Source organism: Scomber japonicus, chromosome 3 (genome assembly GCF_027409825.1).
Source record: "Scomber japonicus isolate fScoJap1 chromosome 3, fScoJap1.pri, whole genome shotgun sequence".
Lineage (NCBI taxonomy): Eukaryota > Metazoa > Chordata > Actinopteri > Scombriformes > Scombridae > Scomber > Scomber japonicus.
Genome location: NC_070580.1, coordinates 14,569,719 through 14,593,445, shown reverse-complemented (window position 1 = coordinate 14,593,445; position 23,727 = coordinate 14,569,719). Strand labels below are relative to the sequence as shown.

The 23,727-nt window shown below is 40.0% G+C and overlaps 1 protein-coding gene across 2 annotated transcripts in view; it reads right to left on the bottom strand.

Moving 5' to 3' along the window:
• Positions 1–8,038: 8,038 nt before the first annotated feature.
• Positions 8,039–23,727, bottom strand: part of LOC128355028 (vitamin D3 receptor B) — a 29,105-nt gene continuing 13,416 nt past the window's right edge. For both annotated transcript variants that reach the window (XM_053315173.1, XM_053315174.1), the window contains 8 exons: positions 22,855–23,002; positions 21,700–21,830; positions 20,150–20,346; positions 19,332–19,431; positions 18,395–18,575; positions 15,503–15,654; positions 14,306–14,422; positions 8,039–13,668 (listed from right to left, as the gene is read on the bottom strand). In XM_053315173.1, coding sequence (XP_053171148.1) covers positions 13,415–13,668; positions 14,306–14,422; positions 15,503–15,654; positions 18,395–18,575; positions 19,332–19,431; positions 20,150–20,346; positions 21,700–21,830; positions 22,855–23,000 — 1,278 coding nt within the window. In that variant the 5' untranslated portion in view covers positions 23,001–23,002 and the 3' untranslated portion in view covers positions 8,039–13,414. The remainder of the gene's footprint in view (positions 13,669–14,305; positions 14,423–15,502; positions 15,655–18,394; positions 18,576–19,331; positions 19,432–20,149; positions 20,347–21,699; positions 21,831–22,854; positions 23,003–23,727) is intronic.

Below are 23,727 nucleotides of genomic sequence, written 5' to 3'. Positions count from 1 at the left end.
GCTGTACTCTGTCTTTCAGGCTCTATATCCCTTTCAAATTGTTACATTGCCTGTTTCTCTCTCTCTCTCTCTCTCTCTCTCACACACACACACACACACACACACACATACACACACAGCAGGAAGGAGAGTAATGGGTCCCTGACAGCCAGAGCCCTAAAGAATGAAAGAATGTGCAACATGAGGCAAAGGAACAGCTGTATGGGAGGAGGGGGGGCAGGGGGGCAGTTGATTCACAGAAGAAGGCGAGGTACAGCCGAAGCAGAAATGATAAAAAAAAAAAAAAAAATTAAAAGCAAGAAGAAAAAAAAGAGTAATAGAATGCGGCAAGGGTGGACGTTCCTGGAAGTGGAATCAACAAATTTATCGGTTTATGTCAAACGTTGGTCTAAATCAAACCCAGAGAGTCCTGGACGGGATTGGAAGCCGATGGAAGCAGATGTTTTGCTCAGCTGTTGCAGAACCGATCTGCTGTTGGGTGGATGTGCCTTCGATTAAGTGGGCTCTCTGTAATGAAACAGCCTTGGGAACTTAAACGACTGAGAGAGGCTGAATGGACAAGACCAACACAAGGACGACAAACTGCAGATCCCTTGTGTGTGTATGTGTGTGTGGGAGGGTGGGGGTGGGGGGGGGGGGGGTGTAGGACGTGGGTGGTAATGGAAATAACATGAAGTCACCCTGGCAAAGAGAGGGTGCTGGCTATTTGTTTTTGCCTCTGTATGAACTACATCTTCATATGTTAAAGCTGGACCATTGAAACATGACTATGACTTAGGTGTGTTCATTTGCTGCTGCGTACATATCCATACAAATATACATCTGAACACTATGATGAGCTAGTAACTACCTATTTTAGGGGACACCTGGTCGAGATAGACATCTTTTACAATGTGCCTCTCTGCTTTTTTTAAGTGTCTTTGTCTGTTTCTTTTTTTTTTAACGCTAGAAAGCATCTGCATGTGGTTTATTGTACCACTCCCATTTTTCAGAAGACAAGCTACATTTTTTGTTCTGCATGCACACAGCGGTGGATAGAAAATAGCATGAAAAAAAAAAAAAAAAAAAAAACAGCATGGCAAAACCACAAACATTATGAGATAGAGCCAGATGACTTCAGTGCCATACATGCAATTAAGATACAAGCACGCACAATCACCCAAACACTCAGACGCACAAGTATTTGAGTCAATCATTTAGACTAGACTGAATGAAGACAGAATGATATCAGTTTCTGTTTCTTCTCTTTTAGTTCCTCTTAAAATGTTGGTGCCTACCATCGAAACACCTGAATCACACATGTACTCTTTGTCTTGAGAGGTTTCGACGTCTGAGGCCCTATTCTTGTGAAATCCCCTTCTTCTGCTATCTGTGCTGAAATACCACTGTCGCCGTGGTTGGAGATGACACTTATCGCAACATCTGAGGTGTGTTTGTTGATCTGTGCGAGTGTGTATTTATATGTGTGTGTGTGTGTGTGTGTGTGAGATCAAGGTTGTGTAGGGGCTACATACCATACCACCATGCACCTGTGCACTGACGGAAATGCAACACAGTCTCCCCCCTTACTCCCCACCCCGCCTCCCCATTACCACAACATATACACACACACACACACACACACACACACAGACACACATCAGCCACCTGTACTGTCTCTTGTCTGTCTTGTAACCTTAATAGCTGAGCACATTGTCACTTGTCACCGCTAAATGTTTGTTGGTTTTCTTTTTTTCTGTTTAAGAAAAAAAACAACAACCTGTAAATGTTTGAAATAGAAAAAAAAACCCAGAGGGAATAAGAGGACAGCAAAATACATTATGAAAATAAATGTTAGCAAAGAAAATTAAATGTATATCAGTAAAGTAATATGCAATGTATTTACTACAGATGCAATTCCAATTATAGTTATTATTATTATTAGTATGTGTAATATGTTTTAAATACCATTGTTAATTAAATGTTTCATTAGTGTCTGATCAGAGGAAGCATCTGGTTTGGCAGGAATTGACATCTGTGCACATTTTGCAAAAATTAAATGTAATTATTTTTCTGCAGGAATGTAGAAGAACAGGAACATTGCGTTTAAATGTTTATCAGAACTGCATAAACAGACACACACCCAAAAGTACACGTTCACTTTATAACACGGTAGACGATAGATATGAAAAGAGGACAAGCTGGAAGGGGAGAGGGAGGGGGGGGGCTAACATACTGGCTGCAGGCCTTTAAGTTTTAAGCCTTGTTTAAAATTTTGTCCGGAACGTAAACATAATTTCCTGAAGTTTATGTGGACATGTTGTGTGTGTGTGTGTGTGTGTGTGTGTGTGTGTGTGTGTGTGTGTGTGTGTGTGTGTGTGTGTGTGTGTGTGTGTTTTAGCATTTAATTTCCAATGGTGTCTTTCTACATAAAGAAAACATCTGATTTCCACTTTTCTACAGGATATATTTTCTTCCAACCTTTGTTAACATCCTTGTGTTAGGTGAGTGTTTTTCTCTTGTGTGTCTGTCTCTCTGCTGTATGTAGGCCAGGGTGACCACAGTACTGATGAGGAGGTCTACAGGTGTCCCCCTGCCTCCAGCTGTGATCAGAAACACTCTCTGGGGTTTTTTCTTAGAAAATGCCCTGCTGCAGAGGTGTGAACACCTCAGCCTCTGAGCTACTCACATTACACACAGACATTCAAAACATATCTGGCTGGCAATATTACAACTTGTATGCATCAGAATTGTGCATACATTTAAACATCCGGCCAACAAATGTATAAAATCACCAGGAAGCACTGACATGATCTGGTTTGCAAGGCCACTGTCCCACTGCAGAAAACCCCCTACGCACTCTCACACACCCAGTAGCACACTCCTGTATGAAACTTGTGCTTTGGTTAATCCACAAACCTGCTCATTTGACATGCGGCTCATCTTACGGCAGTGTTTTCTGTGCTCTACACGTTTGTGTGTATGTGTGAGAGAGATCTCAGTCAAGCCGAAGATACTAAATGTTCAGGAAACCACAGAGAAACTCGGCGTGACATTTAAAAGCATGTTCACACACACAAATGTAATGAGCACATACTTGTCATGCTTTTGTCCCAGATGTTCAAACTTATATATTTACTTCAATATTACATAGACAGACATACTGTATTCATATTGGTCATTTTATGAATAAGAAAATAATAATAATAATGAAACAGTGTTTCCAGTGTTTTCTTTAATTTCACACCATCTAGTTTTTGCTGCAGAATAATCAGCTATAAACTATACAAAGCTATATAAGGCTATATAAACTATGTCTGCACCAAATTCCATGGCAAACCGTACAGTAGTTGTTGAGAAATTCCAGCATCAGTTTCATAATGTAACCTTTTTTTCTTTCTTCTCATCATAACTGGAAACTGTGTGAATCACAACGTTGGTGAATTTTGCTGCAAACTGAAATTTTCTCTCAGTTTCAGATCACTACGCTGAAAACTTTCACTGTTTTTCTAACCTTTTCTAAACACAATGCAGGTGTGAGGCTTGCTCCAACTCATCTCAGTATTACAGTACTTACATGAAATGACAGTAAACAACAAATAGCAAAAGAGATTGCTGAGATGATTTTCATGAATAATTATTCTGCCCATCCATTCTCATACTTTTATCGTCAGAAGAATCAACTGAAACCAACCTGAAACATGTCACTGCAAGGGAGGGATTTTGGGTTTCCACTCATTTAGGATTTTACCTAAACTCAAAAATGCTAATCAGTTGGCAGATTTTGTTCTTTTTCCCAGCTATTATTAATGAAGAAAAGCTTTGCTGTGCATGCAGGATTTTTTTTATAGCAATGCCCTACTTACAGTTCTCATAGATATAAACCTGGAACATGTTTCGTGCAAACAGTCTGATACTGATTCAGCGCAAAGCAACTGGGACTTTAAATGCCTCACTCAAGGGCACACTGGTAGCACTTTGTACAGTTTCACAGTGAAGTTTTCCCAGTTTGTGTTGAGATTGAAAACAGTGACCTTTCATTTGGTTCCATCTGAGAAGTTTTAGAACCAGCTCAAAAACACAATGAATTGTAAGTGATAGTTTCACTGATGCCTTTCAGCTGACTATACAGTAAGAACATGTGCTGCTTGCTAAGCTCCTGGGAGTACACAACAACATTTCAACATTCAGAAAAATTAATATTATGTAACGTGTATAGCTTTGAGTATAATTAAACCAAGTGAGTCACTTCAATTTGTAAAATATATATTTCACTTATAAATATTGCAGTTCACAAATGCTATTTTCTATTAATAGGATGTTAAATCAGTGTTTATTAAGTGCACCTCAGAAACTTTCCACCTAAACTCCATGTATAATGAAATCAGGGCCATTACAAAGACCACATGACTCAAGTGGCGAAAAAGTGAATAAACAGACTGGCATGCTGTGTGTGTGTGTGTGTGTGTGTGTGTGTACTCAAAGTATAAATATAGGGCAGGGAGAAACATGGAGGAAATGTTTGGACGTTAATGCGACTTTGCAGCCATTATTTTCCAAGGAGAACACTTCCTCACACACGCACGCACGCACACACACATACACAGACATACACACACACACTTACAAAGTTTCTTGCAGTTCTGCCTGCTTCCTCTTCCCTGGAAAGTAAGGAGGGCACAAGAACAATGTCCAGCTCGGGTGGGAGTGGGGGTGTGTGTGAAAAAAGCGACATGTGGAGAAAAAGAAAACATTCTGCATTCCAGTTTTTTTTTCTTCTTTTCATTATTTTAATTTTTCCCCCCTGAATCATATTCTTTACAATTGTAAAAAATGTGATGCTCATCCTGTTTCACATAAGTCACTCAGCTTTGTAATAATACACAACTGGATTATTCACACTGTGGTCCTCGTATCGAGCCAGTCATTGCTTGCCATGCATTTGTTAACAGTTGAAGAGCGTCTTCTGCCTCATGAGAGTTACATCTCAGAATCTTTCATAAAACGCAGGTTTATTGATGCTCTGTATGTATGTATTTTCTCTCTGTCTCCACCTTCAGCTCTGTGAGAGCAGAAAATGTTATTTTGCCCCACTGAGGGCCTGAGAGTAGAGAAACATCCGTGGACCATGCAATGCGTTCCTCACATTCTCAACCAAAACCACATGGTTGGTTTAGCCCTAATGATATTTGGATGACTCGCGTAAAGGGCATCCAACATCCAATCTAAGTGGGCACAAAATCAAGGGAAATGAGAGGAAGAAAGGGTCCTCTCTCTTTTGCCCCGTAGGCTCATGGACAGACAGTCAATGCATAGCATGAGCTTCACATTACTATTCTCACTGCATTGCTTTTTGCTTTGTCTTCTCATCATGACTGGCTGTTTAGTTTGAAATAAAACTCTCTCTCACACATACGGACACACACACGTACAAGAGATATGCACACAGAAAACAACACGCCCTTGTTATTACTGGAAAGTCACAACTGACATCCCCCTGCAGGCGGCTATGTGCCATATGAACAGTCATACCCCAAGCTGGGCCGCAAAAATACACTTATTAACCAGGGGCATTCTTAGCAAAACAGTAACATTTCATCAAGAGGCCGCAATCTATCAGTGTGCACATGTGCCACTTGAAGCGGCAGTATCAGGGTCTGATAATACATGGGCACCGCCCGTTGGTATTAATACCCCCATAGACAGAAATAAATGCTTTTGAGGACCACCCTATTGTGCGTGAGCATTGAGGTCACTGAAGTGTCTGTGTGTGTGTGTGCGTGCGTGTGTGAAGACGTCTTTATCTGGTACCCATGACACGTCTCTGCCTCACCCAAAAACTTAACGAAGTCACGTCTTATTCCAAGAAAGTGTCCTGGTGTGACCCTGGCCGCTGACTGTTTGGTTCATCCAGAAGACACACATACAGCCAGAGGTGAAATTATATTTTGAGATTTTCTTTGGCTGTATTGTTAATCATAGATTTATTACATGATTTATAATGTAAATTTGTTAAGAAAAACTCTATAGCTGCATTAATTTCTTTTGACATATTATCACCATATTGAGTTCATGTGTTGGATGTGTTAGCGAAAAGTTTACACATTCAGCAACATTAGCATTTATTTCAGGTTGTGCTTCTAGTCACCTGATGAATGTTAGGGTCTGGTATTTACTGTACTTCCAACTCTGTTTTGGTGTCTACCAACTCCTGAGAGAAATATCTGCCTCTTTAACTGTTAAATGCTCCACTATGTTCAACAGCTGCCTGCTGCTTCTGGATGAGAGCTGAGAGATTGAACCAAACAGTACAGGTACGAGCTATAAAACCAAAACATTGAGCTGAAAGACATTGAAGCACTGTAGAGAAACAGCCACTGTGCGATAATTGTCTGTTGGCTTTGTCATTATACTGTAAGTAACACCCTTATTAATACACACTGTAATATTTTTAATCATTAATATAAAAACATTGATTAGCGCAGCTTTAAAAGAAAATAAATGGATGTTACTTCTTTAGTTGTGGACCAAAACTAAAGGAAGACATTCTCATCAGTGGAGGGAAAAGTAGGAGATTTGACTGAATATTCAGACTGATCTTACATTTCATAGTAGAAACCTTTGTACTAAATATTGCTTTGGTGAATTCCAGTGCAAATCAGTGCTGACTGAGTGAAAAATACCACGGATACAAGGTGGACCGGTTCCTTTACTTCTTGTGCAGATGTCCTTATATCTGAGTGTCGGGGGCTCACCTTTGCACACCTGAACATGGCATGAGACTGCTGCCTGTCAGTTATGTGCATTCTCTATGGAGGGGTATGTGCAGCCACAAGTACGTCCCTGGTGGAAAAGTACAGGGTGTTAAGTTTCTCATTGCTCTGTTGTGAGATAATGTAACCAGAAAGCCCTCACCTAAGGGATGTTGCTGCAACCAGAGCTTCTCTTTCCTTCATCTAACCTCGTGCACAACACAACGGCTCAGCAGACCGCATGGGCGCAACCTTATCAGCAGGCAAAAGAAGTGCCTCTGCTTCGTACCAGGGCTGACAATTAACTGTCGTGCAATGACTGGATTTCTCTGATAACCTTTTATTTGTTCCTCCTGCACATTACTTCTCATGCAATCTCGCTCCATACATGACCAGCCAGGGAGATGTGTGCCGAGGTGAGCTCAAATCTTTTCTGACATATTGTACAAATGTCAGACGTATCTTGATACAAACCTCCTGTGTGTGTTAACCGGCTCTGTTGTGTTTCCCCCCACACACACACCACATCTTTGTGGTGAGTTTGTCCAGTATAACCTAATTGATCTTAACTGTTTCTGGCTGACATCAGTGTTCTAATCAGGGAGGTCATTAGGTCAATGAGGGTGTGCAGGCACATGTAATGAGAGACAGTGCCCTCTGGTGGCCGAGTGACACAATGCAAATATTTAAAGTTGATAAGAAAAAAAACACCAATGTGGAAAACCTTAAAGAAGAAAAAAGGGCACTGAGATCAAGAGTGAAAAAAAGACAGACTATAATAGTTATACATTCCAAAATATGGAGCAAATATAATGAAGAAAATAAATTCATTTTCAAGAATGTCAGTTTCTCTATGATGGGAAACAGAAAAATCCTCCAGCATAATAACATATTACATAGTTACATGTATGTATTCATTTAACTATGTTTCATCAAGAATTCACATATACACACAAATTGTCTTTGAGAGTGAATAAAGTTCCTTAACTTGCATTGATATGAAACATATGTAACGATAAACGCACTTTAATTTTGGCAGTAGTGTAGTGGGAGTCCCTTCCTCATGATTATGACTATTCTGTCACTTACGTAGGAATTAAAGACTGCAAATAACGGCACACTTTACCTTGAATCTCTTATAACTGGTATGGTGGGTGTGTCTAGAAAGGTTTTTGTACAAACAACTCTAATTCATGTCTTATTTAATAGAAGCATTTAAACAGCAGTGACCTTAAAGTGCATTAAACTGATGACATTGTATTATTAAAGATGAGCTAGTATGAAAAACAGACCACACAGAAGCCCGCTGCTATGTACAACTGTTTATTTTTGATTTGCAAAACATCTGACAAAAATAACATTACATAAACACCAATTTATAATAGAAAAAAGAAGATCTTTGAAAAAAAAGAATTTAGGTGACTTTTTTGATAATTGGAGCCATATCATGCTGACCTACACAGGCAGTTTATGGCTAGTAGATTCATCAGTATGCATGTGTTACAAACATTACATTAAGTGCTTTTGTTGGTTCAGGCATTTATAATTGAATGTGGCATGATTTGGGTTCACAACGCAGGGTTAGAAATTCAATGCCAAATTCAAATTTACTCTTTATAAAAGATCAATATACATGGCTGACAGAGTACTAAGCAATAAGCCAATCTCACACTCGGACAACCTTCCCATTAAAATGAAGCTGGGGAACATCTGAAGCCAGCTTCGTTAACACCCTCCCCCTGCATTAAAAGGGTCATATGGCACACAGCTCAGGGTAGATGTGACCATGGCGATATTGTTCCTTAGTATTCACTGATTAATAAAAACTCTTTCATTTCATTCAGTGTTTACCTGAAGCAGTTTGACATGAATACAAAAAAAACTTGGTTTAAATTCACCAAAGTGAGTAGTTGCTCCGTTAATATGATACTAGGATCTGAATGGAATTTTTGTTTCCAATGAGCACCACTAAGTTGCGTACGAGTCAAGAGACACAATCTTCCAATGAGGCCTGTCGTGCTGCTGGGGGCCGACACTTTGGACGATGCCTGCATTACGTTGTGTCAATGACACGCGACTTGGTGATGCTCAAGATAAAAGCAGCATTGCATGGATACTGAGGATTTCACCTCTCCTAATTCCCCTCGTTTGACCAAACATCGGCAGGGAATGATGAAGGTGCGGGAGCAGACTTTAGGACAGAAGGAGAGGTGAAGACACAGAGAGGTGTACGGAGGAAATGACGGGGCGAGTAAGAGGGAAAAGGTAAGGATGGCGTACTACAGAGCAAAGACCATGCTAACAGTACCAAGTGGAGCGCAAACACACCTCTCATTTCTCCTACTGCCACAAAGTCTTTCAGGTTGTTCCTTCTTTACAGCTGCACTTACTCCAGATTGTTCCACTCCCCAATTTGCCCTTAAGAACTAAAAAGATAAGGCAGATATCAGCAATGTGGCAACAAGATTAATTGCGTCGGTCGCTGAAAATCACCTAAATATCCAAAGGACAAAGTTGCAGAGAGGGAGAAAAAGATGTTTGTTTTTGGAGCAAGTGCAGCCTCATCCTAGCCAGTCTGAGCCCCGTTGGTCAGAGTGCAGGCACTATATTAAAAACACTCCTGGTATTTTGTGCGTAAAAAAAAAAAAAAAAGAAAATAAAAGGCAATGCTAAGTCTGAGAAGAAAAACTGTACAAAAAAAAAAAAAAAAACTATGAATGACTTCATTAGCTGGACTCTCCCAAATCTGTGAGATATCTCTGAGGTAATCATTGAAGTATGACTCATTAGACAGCAATAAATACCAACATGAATACAAATATTACAAAAGTAAAAACAGAGGCAAATGCTTAATGCTAAAGCAAAATCTGAGCTAAAAGAGGTAGGTTTTTTAGGTAGATTATGGTGTACATCCATTGTGGACACTCCTTTTTTGTAAGAACTACATTAAGTTGATTCCATTACAATCCCTGTCCTAATTGGAGGAACAAAAATAAAAGACTTGAGAGCCTTTTGCATGGGAGATGGCCAGCGGTTTTTCTGCAAACGATATACATGTTTTTACAGACAGGGTTTGTAATGGCAACAGTTATACAAAAAACTTCAAAAATGTCTACTAACTTGATAAACTGTAAAGCTTGCTGGTGATAGTGTACCATGAGTTGTATATTGCATTGTTACTGTGTTACGTTGCCAATCTTGAAGGGTAACAGAAATCTAAACAGAGATGGATGCATCTCTTTGCTGTAGATTTCCATCGCTGGATAGTTTTCAAGTTCCAATATTTGAACAACCACAATGCAGAGTTAAAACTTACAGATTCTGAGCAGCCTACCATGGTAAAACCAAACAGGAAAACCAGTGGATGCACCATATTTACATTTAACTGTATCAGCGTGTTATGTATAGTGTGACGGTTGGGAAACAGGGGGTTTCCCGCTTATGATAAAACCTACAGTCAGAACTTCCCTGTCACAATAAGTGGCTATATGAAACATCGTCAAAAAGTTTTCCCGTTCGGTTTTTAGATCCCCAAGAGCAACTCTCCTCTTTTACCCTGTTCTTGTGTGGAGGGAACTCTCCCTGTGGCACTTGCATGTTCACCAAACCTCCCACTGTATTAAACATACACAAATCAAACACTGCATCTCTATCTCAAAGAAGACAATAGAACAAAATCAAACCAATATCTACATACAGAAGTATGTATTCAGAAAAATCAACATGGAGACTTTTCAAAACTTCAAAAGTCAGTGTTCAGTAACCAAGCACATCATACCCCTCATCAAACTGACATACTATACATATGAGTGGTACTGCCTAGAGACACTCGAGCCTCAACTCCTTAAAAAGTTCAATCACAGCAGGGAAATTTACGGGACACGTGGAATTATAATTATAATTTTATAATCCCAGTGATTTCAGGAAGAAAACCAAACTCGTGATTACAGGAATATGGAAACATCCAAAATCTATTTACTATCTGGGCTATACAAATAATCTATACGTAAAGCCCCGACTGTCGGCTTGCAGGGTGTCACAGTGACTGGTAGCGAATGTTTGAACAAAGCCACAGTGATGGAGAATGGACTTGGGATCCTACGGTAGAACCCATCTGGGCTGAACAGATTCAAGCGCCAACTGTCTCGACTCTCCTCACGAATGAGTAACACACACACATACTGTATGCTCTCGCTCACAATCTTCCACTAAGATCACAGAGTAGCCCTGGTCTGCTGAGATGATGTCACAGGAAGCTCTCGGCCTGACACAGGAAGCCCATATGGCCAATCACAGGAACCATTTGAACAGATGTCTTCAGCCGCATAGCAAACAGAAGACAAGAAGGGACCATCATCATCATCATTATCTTCTTCTTTGGGGAACTGTCTCAACATAAGAGACGTCACTTGAAGTCAGTTTTTCCATCCTCCCAAATGCAGCGCGTCATACATAACTGTCCTCTAAAGCCTAGCATATCAATTCTCTTGGAAGTTTGGTTTATAAGCCATTAGATGCTGTCTGATGAAGCATAAGCCAAAGATGACTGACAGCAGAGAGAAGGCATGAGTTCCTACTGCGTACAAGCTTAAAAGAATCTTCCAAAGCCAAAGATAAATAGCATATGAGTTTAGTAGATTATATAACGAGAATATCCGAGGCTCTGGAGTCATCATTTTGATGTGCTGTAATGTATCGGTGTATAACAAGCTTGGTGATCTATATGGCTTATATTAGAGAGCAGCACGGTATGTTTAGCTTGTCCTCTTTCTTAAAATAAACCTTGGAAATTAGTCAAATACATCAAAATACACAAGCAATCCCTGTTTAAGCCATTCCTAACTCATTCTTACCAAGAAAAAACATGTTCAAAGTCAAAAACAAAGAGCATAGTGTCTCAAAACATAGTGATAATGAATCAAAAACAAAAAAAAGGGTCAATAATGTATTTGCATATATATTTTTGAAAAAATTAGCCTTGAGAAATATCTATGTAGCCCTATGTACAGCGGACATATTATATATACCTGGTATTTACATGATGCAGCCACTAGAGGGCTGCGCAGCATACATCATCAAACAGGAGGGCCTGGGCGAAGAGGTGCACAACCAGGCCCTCCGACATTCTAGAAAATCCACTTCCCAGTCAGAAACGAAAGGGGTGTGATATTTGTGGAGGTCTGAAGCAGCTTCCCAAGCTCTCCACCCACCGAGCTCACTGTATACTGAGGTGGAACAATTCATGGAATTGTTTTTAAAAGGTGAAATGACGTAAAAAAAACAAAAAAAAAAAAACAAAAAAAAAACAACAAAGCATCCATTGCAATTACATCCATATCTATGCCAATTCCAAGTATGGTATGCAGCTATATATTAAACAAGTCAGGCCTCTTGCTTTGGCCTTGATTTACTATTCCAGTTAGATTTGGCATTTTAGCCCTTTAAAATCTGTGATAATATAGATACTGTATAGCAATACATAGGCTTGAGTAAAAGGTGGTATAACAGTGCTTAGGATACATGTGGTAGCAATTAACTATTTACAGGGAAACAATTAAAAAAAAAAAGAGAGAGAGAGAGAGAGAAGAGGAAGAAAAAACAATTACAAAAAAAGAGCAACAAGCCATAATGTGGGCTTGGTTTGATTGACAGTTAGCAGTGTAAAAGTAGCTAACACATTTAGTGGCTAATTCTCACCTCAAAACCAGGCACCTCAAAAATCAAAGACTATATATTCTGTACTCTGCATTATAAACCTAAATAATGACAGTTTTCCTTCATAGGTTGTGAGGCTAGACAGACAATTTGCTAGCATGTCGATTGGCTGCATGCGTGGAAAAAAAAAAAGCCACGGAGCAGCAAGGTTGTTTTTTTTTGTTTTTTTTTGTCAGGTACTGGAAGCTTTTGAGAGAGAGTAGTTGACCATACCTTTGGTGAAAGGTGAAAGGCATGTGTTTGAATCGTATACACAGTCATATACATACGCTGCCTTGGAGAGAAGCAGATGAAACAAACAAAAAAACCAAAAAAAAAAAAACAATAATAAAGTATTCAAACATTTAAGGTAATGTGCAGGCACTGCTTTTGCACTGATAAAACTGAAATGTAATCTTTGCTGTATCTAAACTGTTCTGTGTAAAAGTTACTGTTTCACATAGGTGATGTAAATATAAAACAACCCCAGTAAAACCAAGAGGTAGCTCAACTGAATGGCTAAATGAATAACTGAGTATGCTTGTTGTGTGGGTGTGTGCACGACATGTACACACACAAAATGTCCAGGCATTTGAAGCAGCTGTTGGTTGATTTAAATACAGACAAAAACACTGTATATAGGCAGACATCGTATGTATAGTATAATCTGTATTATATGAAGTTCCCTTGTTTACTGTCTCTTAACATCTGCTTGCTCTCCATACGACCTTGGCCTTTTTCGCCAAGATAGACTTCTTTAAACATGACACATACACAAAGACGTACACTCGCACACGCATACACACAAACACACACACACACACACACACACACCACTTTCTTTCTTCCACTTGCTTCATACTCCACACCTACGTTTAGTCCATCCAGCACATCCTCAGCTCCGTCCCTCCTTTTTTTTTTTTTTTTTCCACCCCCAGGGGACTTCTCTCCAGCTTCCTCTCCACCGCTGAGGTTCAGAGGCGAGCCCCCTAGGAGACTTCGCTGCCGAACACCTCCAACACCAGCGGGGTGAGCTGCATGCTGTGCTCCGGCTGGAAGGAGAGTGAGCGGTACTGCTTGGAGTGCTCCTCGTTAAGGCTGCGCAGGTCGGCCAGCTTCTGGATCATCTTGGCGTAGAGCAGTCGTCCTCCTGGGTGGTGAAGCCGGATGTAGGCCTGTAGGGTCTCTGACAGCCGGTCTTGGAGGGCTTCGATCCGTGCGTGGTCCTGCACACCTGGGCGGTCTGCAGGAGAGGAGGAGAGCAAGCAGTGATTGGTGTGTTGAAATATTTATGATTATTACACGAGTTACAGAGCAAAAGGAATCTTTCATTAAAATTGAAATGTTGGAAAGCAGAGGATTACAATGCTTGGATTTATTACAGAAATTAACATAAAATCACATATCACAATATCTTTGTGTTTGTATTTCTACCCATTCTGGTCAGGTGGTTGTCTAATTTTAGAACTAGGAGAGCACATCTATGCAATGTTAATGAAGTGCGTCATACACAAAAGGATGCAAATATCCACATACACATACTTGCTTGCATGACTATGCATGTATAATATATGCTCTATATAACCTTCAAATGCATACTATATGCATGGATGTGTGTTCACACAAGCCAACTCACACGAGACATGAGACCCTTCAAGCAGCTTAGACCTGCACTTCAATTTGACACATAGAAACAATCTTTCAAATATTCACTAATCAAAATGCTTTAGTTGATCATTTCCCACAAAAAATAATAATAATGAAAAAAAAAGTCTTATTCTTTGGCAAAGAAAAAGAAGAGGAAAACCAGATCACTCATAAACAATTCATGATGAACCTCTACATGTTCCCTCCTCCACAGTCAGTCAGACCTACAGTACCTGGAGAAAGCAAGCAGATGGCCATCAGCAGCACATGTTCCTCCTCGTGCAGGTTGAGCTTCTTTAGGCCCACCTGGAACTTCACCAGCGGCTCTAACAGCTCCAGAGTGTGGCCCGCTATATGAGATACAACACATTATTACTGTCTGTGCAAGCGTAGACAACCAGCTCTATTCTACATCACAGAATAAGGCCCCTCCGGGGAATGTTACCATCCCTTTGACTCATTAATATTTCATTTTGACTGTTGGAATCGTCACTGGTGAGGATTTTGTCTTGTATGGGCTGCATTCTCATTTGTAATCACAAGACACTAGAAACTTGGGAATTTCTTTCTCAGATACAAATTTGAATTACAATCAGTTTACATTTAGTTTTGTTCTTTTAACAAATGGGGTTTTAAGTGGATGCGTACATAAAAAGCCCATAAAAAATACTGGTCAAAAGTGCTGATTGATTACAACCATTTTCTCATTTTACAGCTGGAGCTGTGTATTGAACCTCAAACCAAATGCTTTGTCAGATTAAATCTTTCTAGTTAATTATTCAATTATTTTCTAATTAAATATTTTTCTTACTTCTACTCTGCACTTTTATTTAGACAATGGACTTACTTATGACAATACAAACAAAACACTAAAGCATTTTAAAGATTTAGTTTGAAACAAACAAACAAAACAAGAAAAATAAGGTATTGAAAAGTTGAAGAGAGTTAAAAATCATGTACTACAACATATAGTGCATACTACTGATTACTGCACGAGAAAACCAATCAGTATTTGTCCCATTGTAATGTTCAAGTCATATATACGAGTGATATTTTAAGAAGAGCACAACAGTGCTGTGTCTCCTGGTCCAGACAGTGGTTGTTTTGTGCGGTGAGCAGGTCAGGACTGACATTCTTCTGTTGATCCCAGAAAAGGGGTTTTGTTTGAAAGGCAAATGAAAGTCATGCCCACAGGGGCTTCTGCCTCTGTGGATATGTAGGACTGGTTTTTGCACAAATATGTGCATTAGCATCCTTTGCCAATGTGTCCTCCCACACTTAAGATCCAGCCACCTCCTTAGTGCTGGACTGCTTCCTTTGAGCTCAGTGTAGAATTGTTAATGTGTAACACACGCATGTCTTTTTCTTCAACTGTCAGCTGAGAAAAACTGCACAGCAGTCACAGTACATGTGGCAGCATTTAGACTGACCTTTAGTGACATCACTGATCTGGTATTTAAAGTCAGGCGCACCACAGCTCCAGGACATGTCTTCCAGGTTGAAGCTCTGATTTGAGCGCAGCATGATCACCTCTATGGCGCTGGACTTGAGCAGGGCAATCTGGTCCTCTGCAGTCAGCTCCCTACAGAGAAGAATCACCTCATATGTTAGTGTGCCACAAACAGTAAACTCTTTAATCAAACAACCAACTCTCCACTCAAATCACCTCAATGATTTAGTGTTGATAATGTTAAACATTACAGGAAAATTATGCAGCCACTGGTAAACAACGAGGAAAGCTACAAACAAACACCTGCCCACTCAGTATACTCTGTTACACTTTGTGTGTGTGCATGTCTACCTACATAAATGTACTTGTCAGTTTCTCGGTTATATATTTCATTTCACAAGCTTCTTCTTATCAATAATTTACTGACTGGGTTCAAAGTTTTATCAGGTATACGTTGTGGAGGAAAAAAAGCTTCAGTGGGTTATTGTGTATAGAAAACTCATCTCATACATTACTGCACCTAATGTTTTAAGCATCATCACTGTCAGCTAAAATCCTGCATATAGTAGTATAATGAAATGTGTTTAAATGTTTATGAAGTGAAACTACTGAACCAGCAGCAGACATAAGCTGAAACCTTTTAATCTTTGGGGGAGGTCTGGGGTGTTTTTCAGGGCTTAAGAGGGAAGATCATAAGTGGACTAACATTCCAAAGGTAATCCACCCACGTCCATCACTCGCTACCAGTGGGAATGACAACTTTCAGGAAATACAGGCCCCGACTCGTTTTAGCCTCGACTGTGGGGTGACCCCAGAGAGCATTTCTCCCTGTCAACACACTGAGAGGCAAACATGCTGCAAGGCAACAGTTGCCATGTTCGTAAAGCGGGAAAGAAACAATATAAAGCTCCAGCCAGCCATTATAATTTTCCCTTTACAACCACAAATAATGTGCTTGCGTCTGTCTTCCACTGGCATTTATTCAATTCTATTTCACTCTTTGCTAATCAGGGGACATATATTACTATTTATTACGGCTTGTTTTGGACAATTTAAAATTTAAAAACTAAAAAGCATTCTTTTCTGGAGGAGGTCTGTCATGTGAAAATGTGTATATTTATGCTAAAGACAACCTGAGGGTGTAATGTGAGACAGACTGAGCACTACAGCAGTATGTGTAACATAACCATGGCAAATGAATAACCTTATCCAGCGAAGGAACAACACAACAAAAATTGTTCTGTAGATTTTCCACCGGCTACCTGTGATATACAGTCTATCAGTAATGGCCTTTAGACCAGCAGCATTACTGTGGCACAGTATTGACTCAGGTAGAAAAACAAGTCCGTGTACAAAGTCTTCAATACATATTTAGGTTAAGAGTCACTAGGAGACATGCAAATACAGAATACATACAAATAGCTATTGGGATGTTCTGTCAGTATACCTATATTTAGGTCGGATTTTATTTTGCCAAAATACACCATTTGGTCACAGAGATGCAAACAGGTAAGGGGTAAAAAGGGTGAGAATATTGTGTGGATGGAGAAAACCTGCCACAAGTAGAAATATATTTGCTGTAAATGCTCATTATTTAGTTACTTTTACATATATGTGCATCTGCCTGTAAACTTAACAGTTATTGTGGGGTAAAATAATCTGACATGAAACACATAAAAGGAGTCAACAGACGTGTGAACTGAACACACTAACAAGACAAAAACGAGAAGAGTATCCTGTAGTAACTTTAATAAGTTTCCACAAGAAACTTTCAGATTGCTACGAATCAATCAGTCTTGATGCCTTTATATGACCTGCATAATCAATTGAGACTGTCAGCAAGAAGATTGGCTATTTCTATATATAGTTAAATGCCTATCACCAGGTCAGGTTTTTGTGAGAAAAACGAGTTTAAGCACACAGGCCGGAAGAGCCTATGTTTACATTGCATGTAGCATTGTAGCATGAGAGAGAACAAAGACCTTACTAGAACGAGGGGAGGATGGGAGGAGGACATGTCTCTTTGTTTGATAATGTTAAAAGTTAAATTAGATATGTTCATTTTAAAAAAAGACGAGAGATCTTGAGTGCGCTGAGAACAACAGTGAGTGAGCGAGAGCATGAGAGAGAGAGAGAGCAGCGGTGGTCGAGTGAGCTAGAGAGTGAATGAAGACAGCGAGCAGTGTAGTGAGAACAAAGCAGTGAATCGGAGAAATAAGATGTTATTGTCTGATTGTTTCACAGCGCTTATGTTCTAAAGCACAAATAAACACGCTCACACCCTGCGGGAAGTTGCTGCATTGCCAGATTTGGTGTGAACTGCACTAAAAGGAAGTTTACTTTGCTTCATCTATGTCATATCACAGTTAATAATCTTACATAAGCACAAATGGATACATTACCTCATCACTATGTATCCTGCAAACAGTTGTGTTCAAAAAAGAAAAATAGTTTAAAAAATAAAGTAGCGTCTTTCTTTCACTCGCTTCCAGAACTAAGGCACGCGCTAGCCAAGATCTTTCTCACACGGGGAGGGTGATCATGGGAAATGTGGTTTTCATTCTGGGAAAACACTAACGCTTTTGTCCACAGGGGCTGCATGTAGTAACTTTAACACTCTTCCATTTTAGCACTGGTAAAAAATGACATCTAGTCTATAGGCATAATTATATATGATAACTGACTCAAAATGTACCAATTCTGCATCTAATCTGATCCATTACCCTTTCCTGCTTCAGTGTCTTGATCACAAAACGGCACATTTTTACAGTCATCATCAGTTATCAACAACTAATGCAGAGTGACACATTGACAACCCTGACAGAAAGACAAACGATGCTCCACACACACAGACACAGACACAGACACACACCTGAACCCAGGGATCATCTTGGCAAAGCCAATAACCTTCTGGATGCTATAGGAGACCAGATCAGCCAGGTGGGGCAACATGGAGAAGCTGGAGCCCTCCTCCTCACTGGAGTCAGGGCTGCTGCCCTGCTCCTGGTACATCATCAGCAGATTGTTGAAGTTCATTTTGGTGTCGACTGACTCTGCAGTGAGAAGGATGAATACAGAAGAAATGAGACAAGAGAAGAAAAGAGGACTGAAGAGAATAGTAAACAAGGGAAAGACCAGTGTATATACACATGTACACATAGCGCAACAATATCACACTATTCTTTTATTAATACAAATGCTCTGCGCTGACTGAATGGGGAGAAATCTGAAAAATACAGTAGATAGAAGGTCTTGTTGATAGGATGGATAATGTTAAAAAGTGTCAGAAATGAGAAAAGCTACAGAGCTAGCTGGGCTTGTATAAATTATTTGTCTCTGTTGATAGTTAGTATAAGCCACGTGACTGCTGAGCCTTGCTGTGTTCACTCCATTAGTGATGGGTGCATTAATGAACTGATGTTTACTAGTAGGAGTCAGGAGTCAGGTTATTCACTGGATTTCCAGTGGATTCTGAGTAAAGCAGCACAACAGATTATATAAACCAACGTACAAACAGCCCCTACTGGAAAAAACAACCCGATTTAAGTCAAGTATTAACTCAATATTATGTTATTATGTTTTCTTATTGTCTTTGATTGTGTGACAGTTCCATTTTCCAATGCAAATTAAGATGTTTTTCATTGATAAGACAATTATATTTTTAGTGATGCAACTGATCTTTGCAGTATTTGATTGAAGAGGATTCTTACGAAAGCTTAAGAGTGCTGGAAAATCTAGTTTAATTATTTCTCACAGCATTCAATGTTTTCACTTGATTTTAAGTGAAGACTTCATAGTGTGTTTCTTACCTGGAGAGTGACTGAAGGAGTCAGAGGAGGCATCAGACAGAGAGTGGAGAGAGGCAGCTCTGCTGGCGCTACGTGTCACTGGGCCTTCACGCACAGGAGGCTAAACAGGAGAAAAGGGCATATGGGAAGAGCCCAGAAAATATTTTAGATTTATACAACAAAATACCTCTTTCTAGTCTCTACATTTATATGAAAATATGGCAGACTAATTAGAGTTCATTATTCAGATTCAGATTTTAAACAGATTGCCATTTTGAATGGCCTCTAAAAAAAGAACAAGGTTAGGGTTAGGGTTAGGGTTAGGGTTAGAGTAGCCCTAGTGGCCTTGGGGTTTAAGACATTGTTCATGAACCACAATGTCCCTGGTTTCCATCCTGCCATCATCTCTTTATGGTCTGTTGTATAATAAAAGCATAAAATGCACAAACTATATTAATAATATGAATTAAAAAAAGAGGTTGAATGGATGGATTTGTGTGGACAGGATGAAAATGTACTTCACCATAAATGAGATGTCTGAGTAAATACTGAGAATGTTAGATAATTCATTACAGAGTAATATAAGGATCCCAGTCGTTTAATGTCAATATTGTTATTTCATTGAACTATAGAAGAAACAAACAGTAAACCTAAGGTGGTGTTCTTGTGGATTCTGGTCCAACAGAGCTGAAACTGTTCACACCTATCTTTAAAGTATAATAACAATATCAACTCTCTTTCTGTTTTTATCCATAACATGCTATGTGAAATATATTTGAAATAAATTCACTTGAACAATGTTAATTTAATATCAGGCATCACAGCATTCAGACACCAACCCTAAAGCGGCAGAAGTCAGAGTAGGAGTCATCATATGTTTTGTGGTGCGCCTCCACCAATGTGGCGATGACCTGACTCTGCTCATCAGATAGCCGGGGTCGCCGTGCCTCCCTCTCCGCTTCGCGCTGTGCCTCCTCATCCTTTCTCCGCTGAATCAGGTCCTTCTTCCTCTGCACTTCCTCATCTGTCAAAATGACTGGAGAGGGTGTGGCGGGGGGGGGGGGGGGGGCAAGTGTAAAGAGACAAAGTGGTAAAGAAAGATTAAGTATTACGGACAGAAAAAATAGACATACAGAGAACAGTTTATGTATAGATAATGATATTAATATAACAAAAGAAAACACGTGGGGTAAAGTTTCTAAAGCTTTTCTGTATGTACTTATGTTTTACATTGCGATGACAGCTATGTCAATGTGGTGCAGGGTGGTGGTGGTGGGGTTGTTATTCTCTGGAGGAAGAGAATGGGAGGGGACCGGTCCATATGGAGACCCCTGCTGCACTGAACAACTGAACGCATTGTCTTTGTTCTGTTCGCTCCTTGTTGTTGTAGCCACTGAATTAGCTCACAGACAGAGAGCAAGAGAGCGAGTAAGAGAGAGAGAGAGAGAAAGAGAGAGAGAGAGAGAGAGAGAGAGAGAGCGAGAGCGAGAGCGAGAGACAGAGACAGAGACAGAGAGAGAGAGAGAGAGATGGAGAGAGCTAGGTCTCAACATGCTGCTGTTTTTGCAACAGCAGCGGCAAAAGAAGTGCATGCTACTGGCTCCTGTTCATGTACAATAAATTGCAATATTGCTGCCACTACTCTTGTGGTATTCCCAGAAACACTTATGAGGAGGGGGGGGGGGGCACATTCAGCTGGCAACGGGTGGCCTTTGCTTAAAAGAGGCCTGGGGACAATATCCGGATATCAGGAGAAAACAAGAAAGATGTACATGCTATTTACAGACAATGAAAATAAACAAAACTGTGTGGAAAGCAGAGTGCTCGCTAGATTGTACATAACAGCAGGTGTTTAAACTTCAGATGGAGTATACTTACTGTATACAATGTGGGGAGGTTCCACTAGTTCAAATAGAACACGTAAACACTCTAATGGGGGCAAAGACCCAGGGATACGTGACCTCAGTCCAAATATTACATAATATTTACAAAAAGGACAGTAGGCCCCCAAAACTGCAAACAGCAGTTGTGTAAATTTTCGTATCCATCCAAGAAAAAGAAACAAGATTGAGTTTTCTATTACATTTCTGTGTATCATATATACATATTTTATGAATGTCTTAATTGACTTAGTGGGATGATGACCTTGGGTTAGCCCAGGTAACTGTGTCGATCTATATTCTTCAATGTTGAGCAGCTATACAAACTGCTAGTATGTCCAATTCAAGCATCTCATACTAATTAATAGAATAAATTATTCTTAGAAAACTTAATCTAAAAAAGGGACATACTGGGATGTAACAGCCACTACTTAAATTGATACAGTAAACCACATGGTGTACAGTTAGAGTGATGCCCTGATGACATATGGGTCACCTGTCATACTTACACTCTTTCATCATTCCAATGTCCACACAGCGTTTGAGCCGGCATGCCTGGCAGTGGCGCCTGTTGTCCTTGGTGATGGTGCAACTGCCATTAAAGGGACATGTGAAGGACGCCTTGCGCTTCATACTGCGCCTAAAGGAATGATACACATGTTTCAGTCTGTTAAAATACACAGATATTGCAGTTTATATAACATAAGACTTGCTGTGACACAAAAACACATTCCAAGAATTTTCTCAGTTTTTAAGAATATAGCTATGCCTCAATATGTGTGTCAGAACGTTTGTTACTATGTTGACAATAGAGCTTTGTGCAAAGGATGTGAATTTACATGCAGCAGTGCGACACTTTTGACGGTGTTTTGCACAAATAATAATCCTGTTAGAACTGGATAAATATTTTTGTCCTTCAAGTCTGGGGTTGGCTGAAACTGCAAAACTATGGATGCGTGCCAAAGAATCCAGGGGTAGAAGATAAACCTTGCCAAAAGGTGACGCAAAGTGTAATGATTTAGTCAGTGATGGACATGTATGTATGAACGTTTATACACAGTTGTGAGGAAAAACACACAGACACACATGCTTAGTGAGAGTTCAAACAAGGGCCAGCTCAGGGACGAGGAAGGAGATTACTAAACATCCGTCTATTTCATCCTCCCCCTTTAAATACCCTGCCGAGAGGAATAGGCACAAATGGACGGATACATGAAATACACACAAACTCACCAAATAATGACGTGCTCTAGTTTTGTCTTTAGAGAAATTGGAAGCTCGTGTGCATCGATGAGCAGACAGTTGCCGACGCATTAACTGTAGTTTTGAGCTCCCTACCTGCTGCCGGGCATTATGTATGAACATCAATACTAACCATAGTTTTGTATGTTCTCTTATGTAACTGTGGGTGGCAATTACATTTAATATGTGAGTGTGTGGGTGGGTACATATACAAGTATGCAGACCTGTGTATGCATGCTAATGTGTATATGTGTCCATAACTTGGTCAATGTGCATCTTTTTTTTTTCTATCACGGTGGTATGACCTAGTGTGCTGGCCACACAAGGCATAGTATGTGTGTGTACATTTCTGTGTGCACTAAATGTGCCAATTTACGTCTGACTGCTTTTAACTTCACACACTGGTGCATGTGTTTGCGTACCTGAAAAAACCCTTGCAGCCCTCACAGGTCATGGCGTTAAAGTGGAAGCCGGTGGCTTTGTCACCACACACGCCGCAGATCCGAGGTATGTTCCTATCAAACTCATCAGGGGCCAGAGTGGACGTACTCACAACCGTGGGCTCCATCACTAAACAGATGAGAGAGGAAATGGAGAAAGAAAAACAGGAGAGACAGAGAGAGAGGGAAAAAAAGACAGATGAAACCAGCTCCTTGTTATCCAAACCCTTGACTTACTCAATAACATTGCCAGCAATGAGCACAAAAAAGAAAAAAAGAGAAAAAAAACGAATTAGGCTGCCAACTTGTAACAACTGAAGAACAATTAAGTGTATTTTCTTAAATTCTAATCTTTTTTTCATTTTGGTCTGTTCTGTGTTGCACTAGATATGAGACAAAAATCATCATGCCTTTTTTTTTTTTTAAATGAAGTGATCATGTTTCAACTACCATCTGTTTTTATCTTATTTAGTTGTTTTTTTTAACCCCAACACCAAGTCAGACACGTTTCCTGTCACCTCTCTCCATGCCAACCAAACCGTGTCCCTTCCTGCAGGAGACACTTAAGTCCACAGTCTACCCTTTGGAGGTGAACTTGCCCTAGAGCAAGGAATTGGAGCAATATGAATCAAGTGGAAAAACCCTTTTTCCACTCCAAAATGCTAGATCTGGGTTACATTTGATTACATAGTGCTCTGAGTATCTATTTCACTTAACAGCCTCGTGAGAGGGAGAAAAAAGGCATGTCACCACAAGGCTAGCATCCTCATAAACAAACAATCACTGTCCTTTTCACAAAGCTCCTTTCTTACTGTTTTCTTTGCTTTCACTGCAGAGCGAAAGTGAAGCAAATGA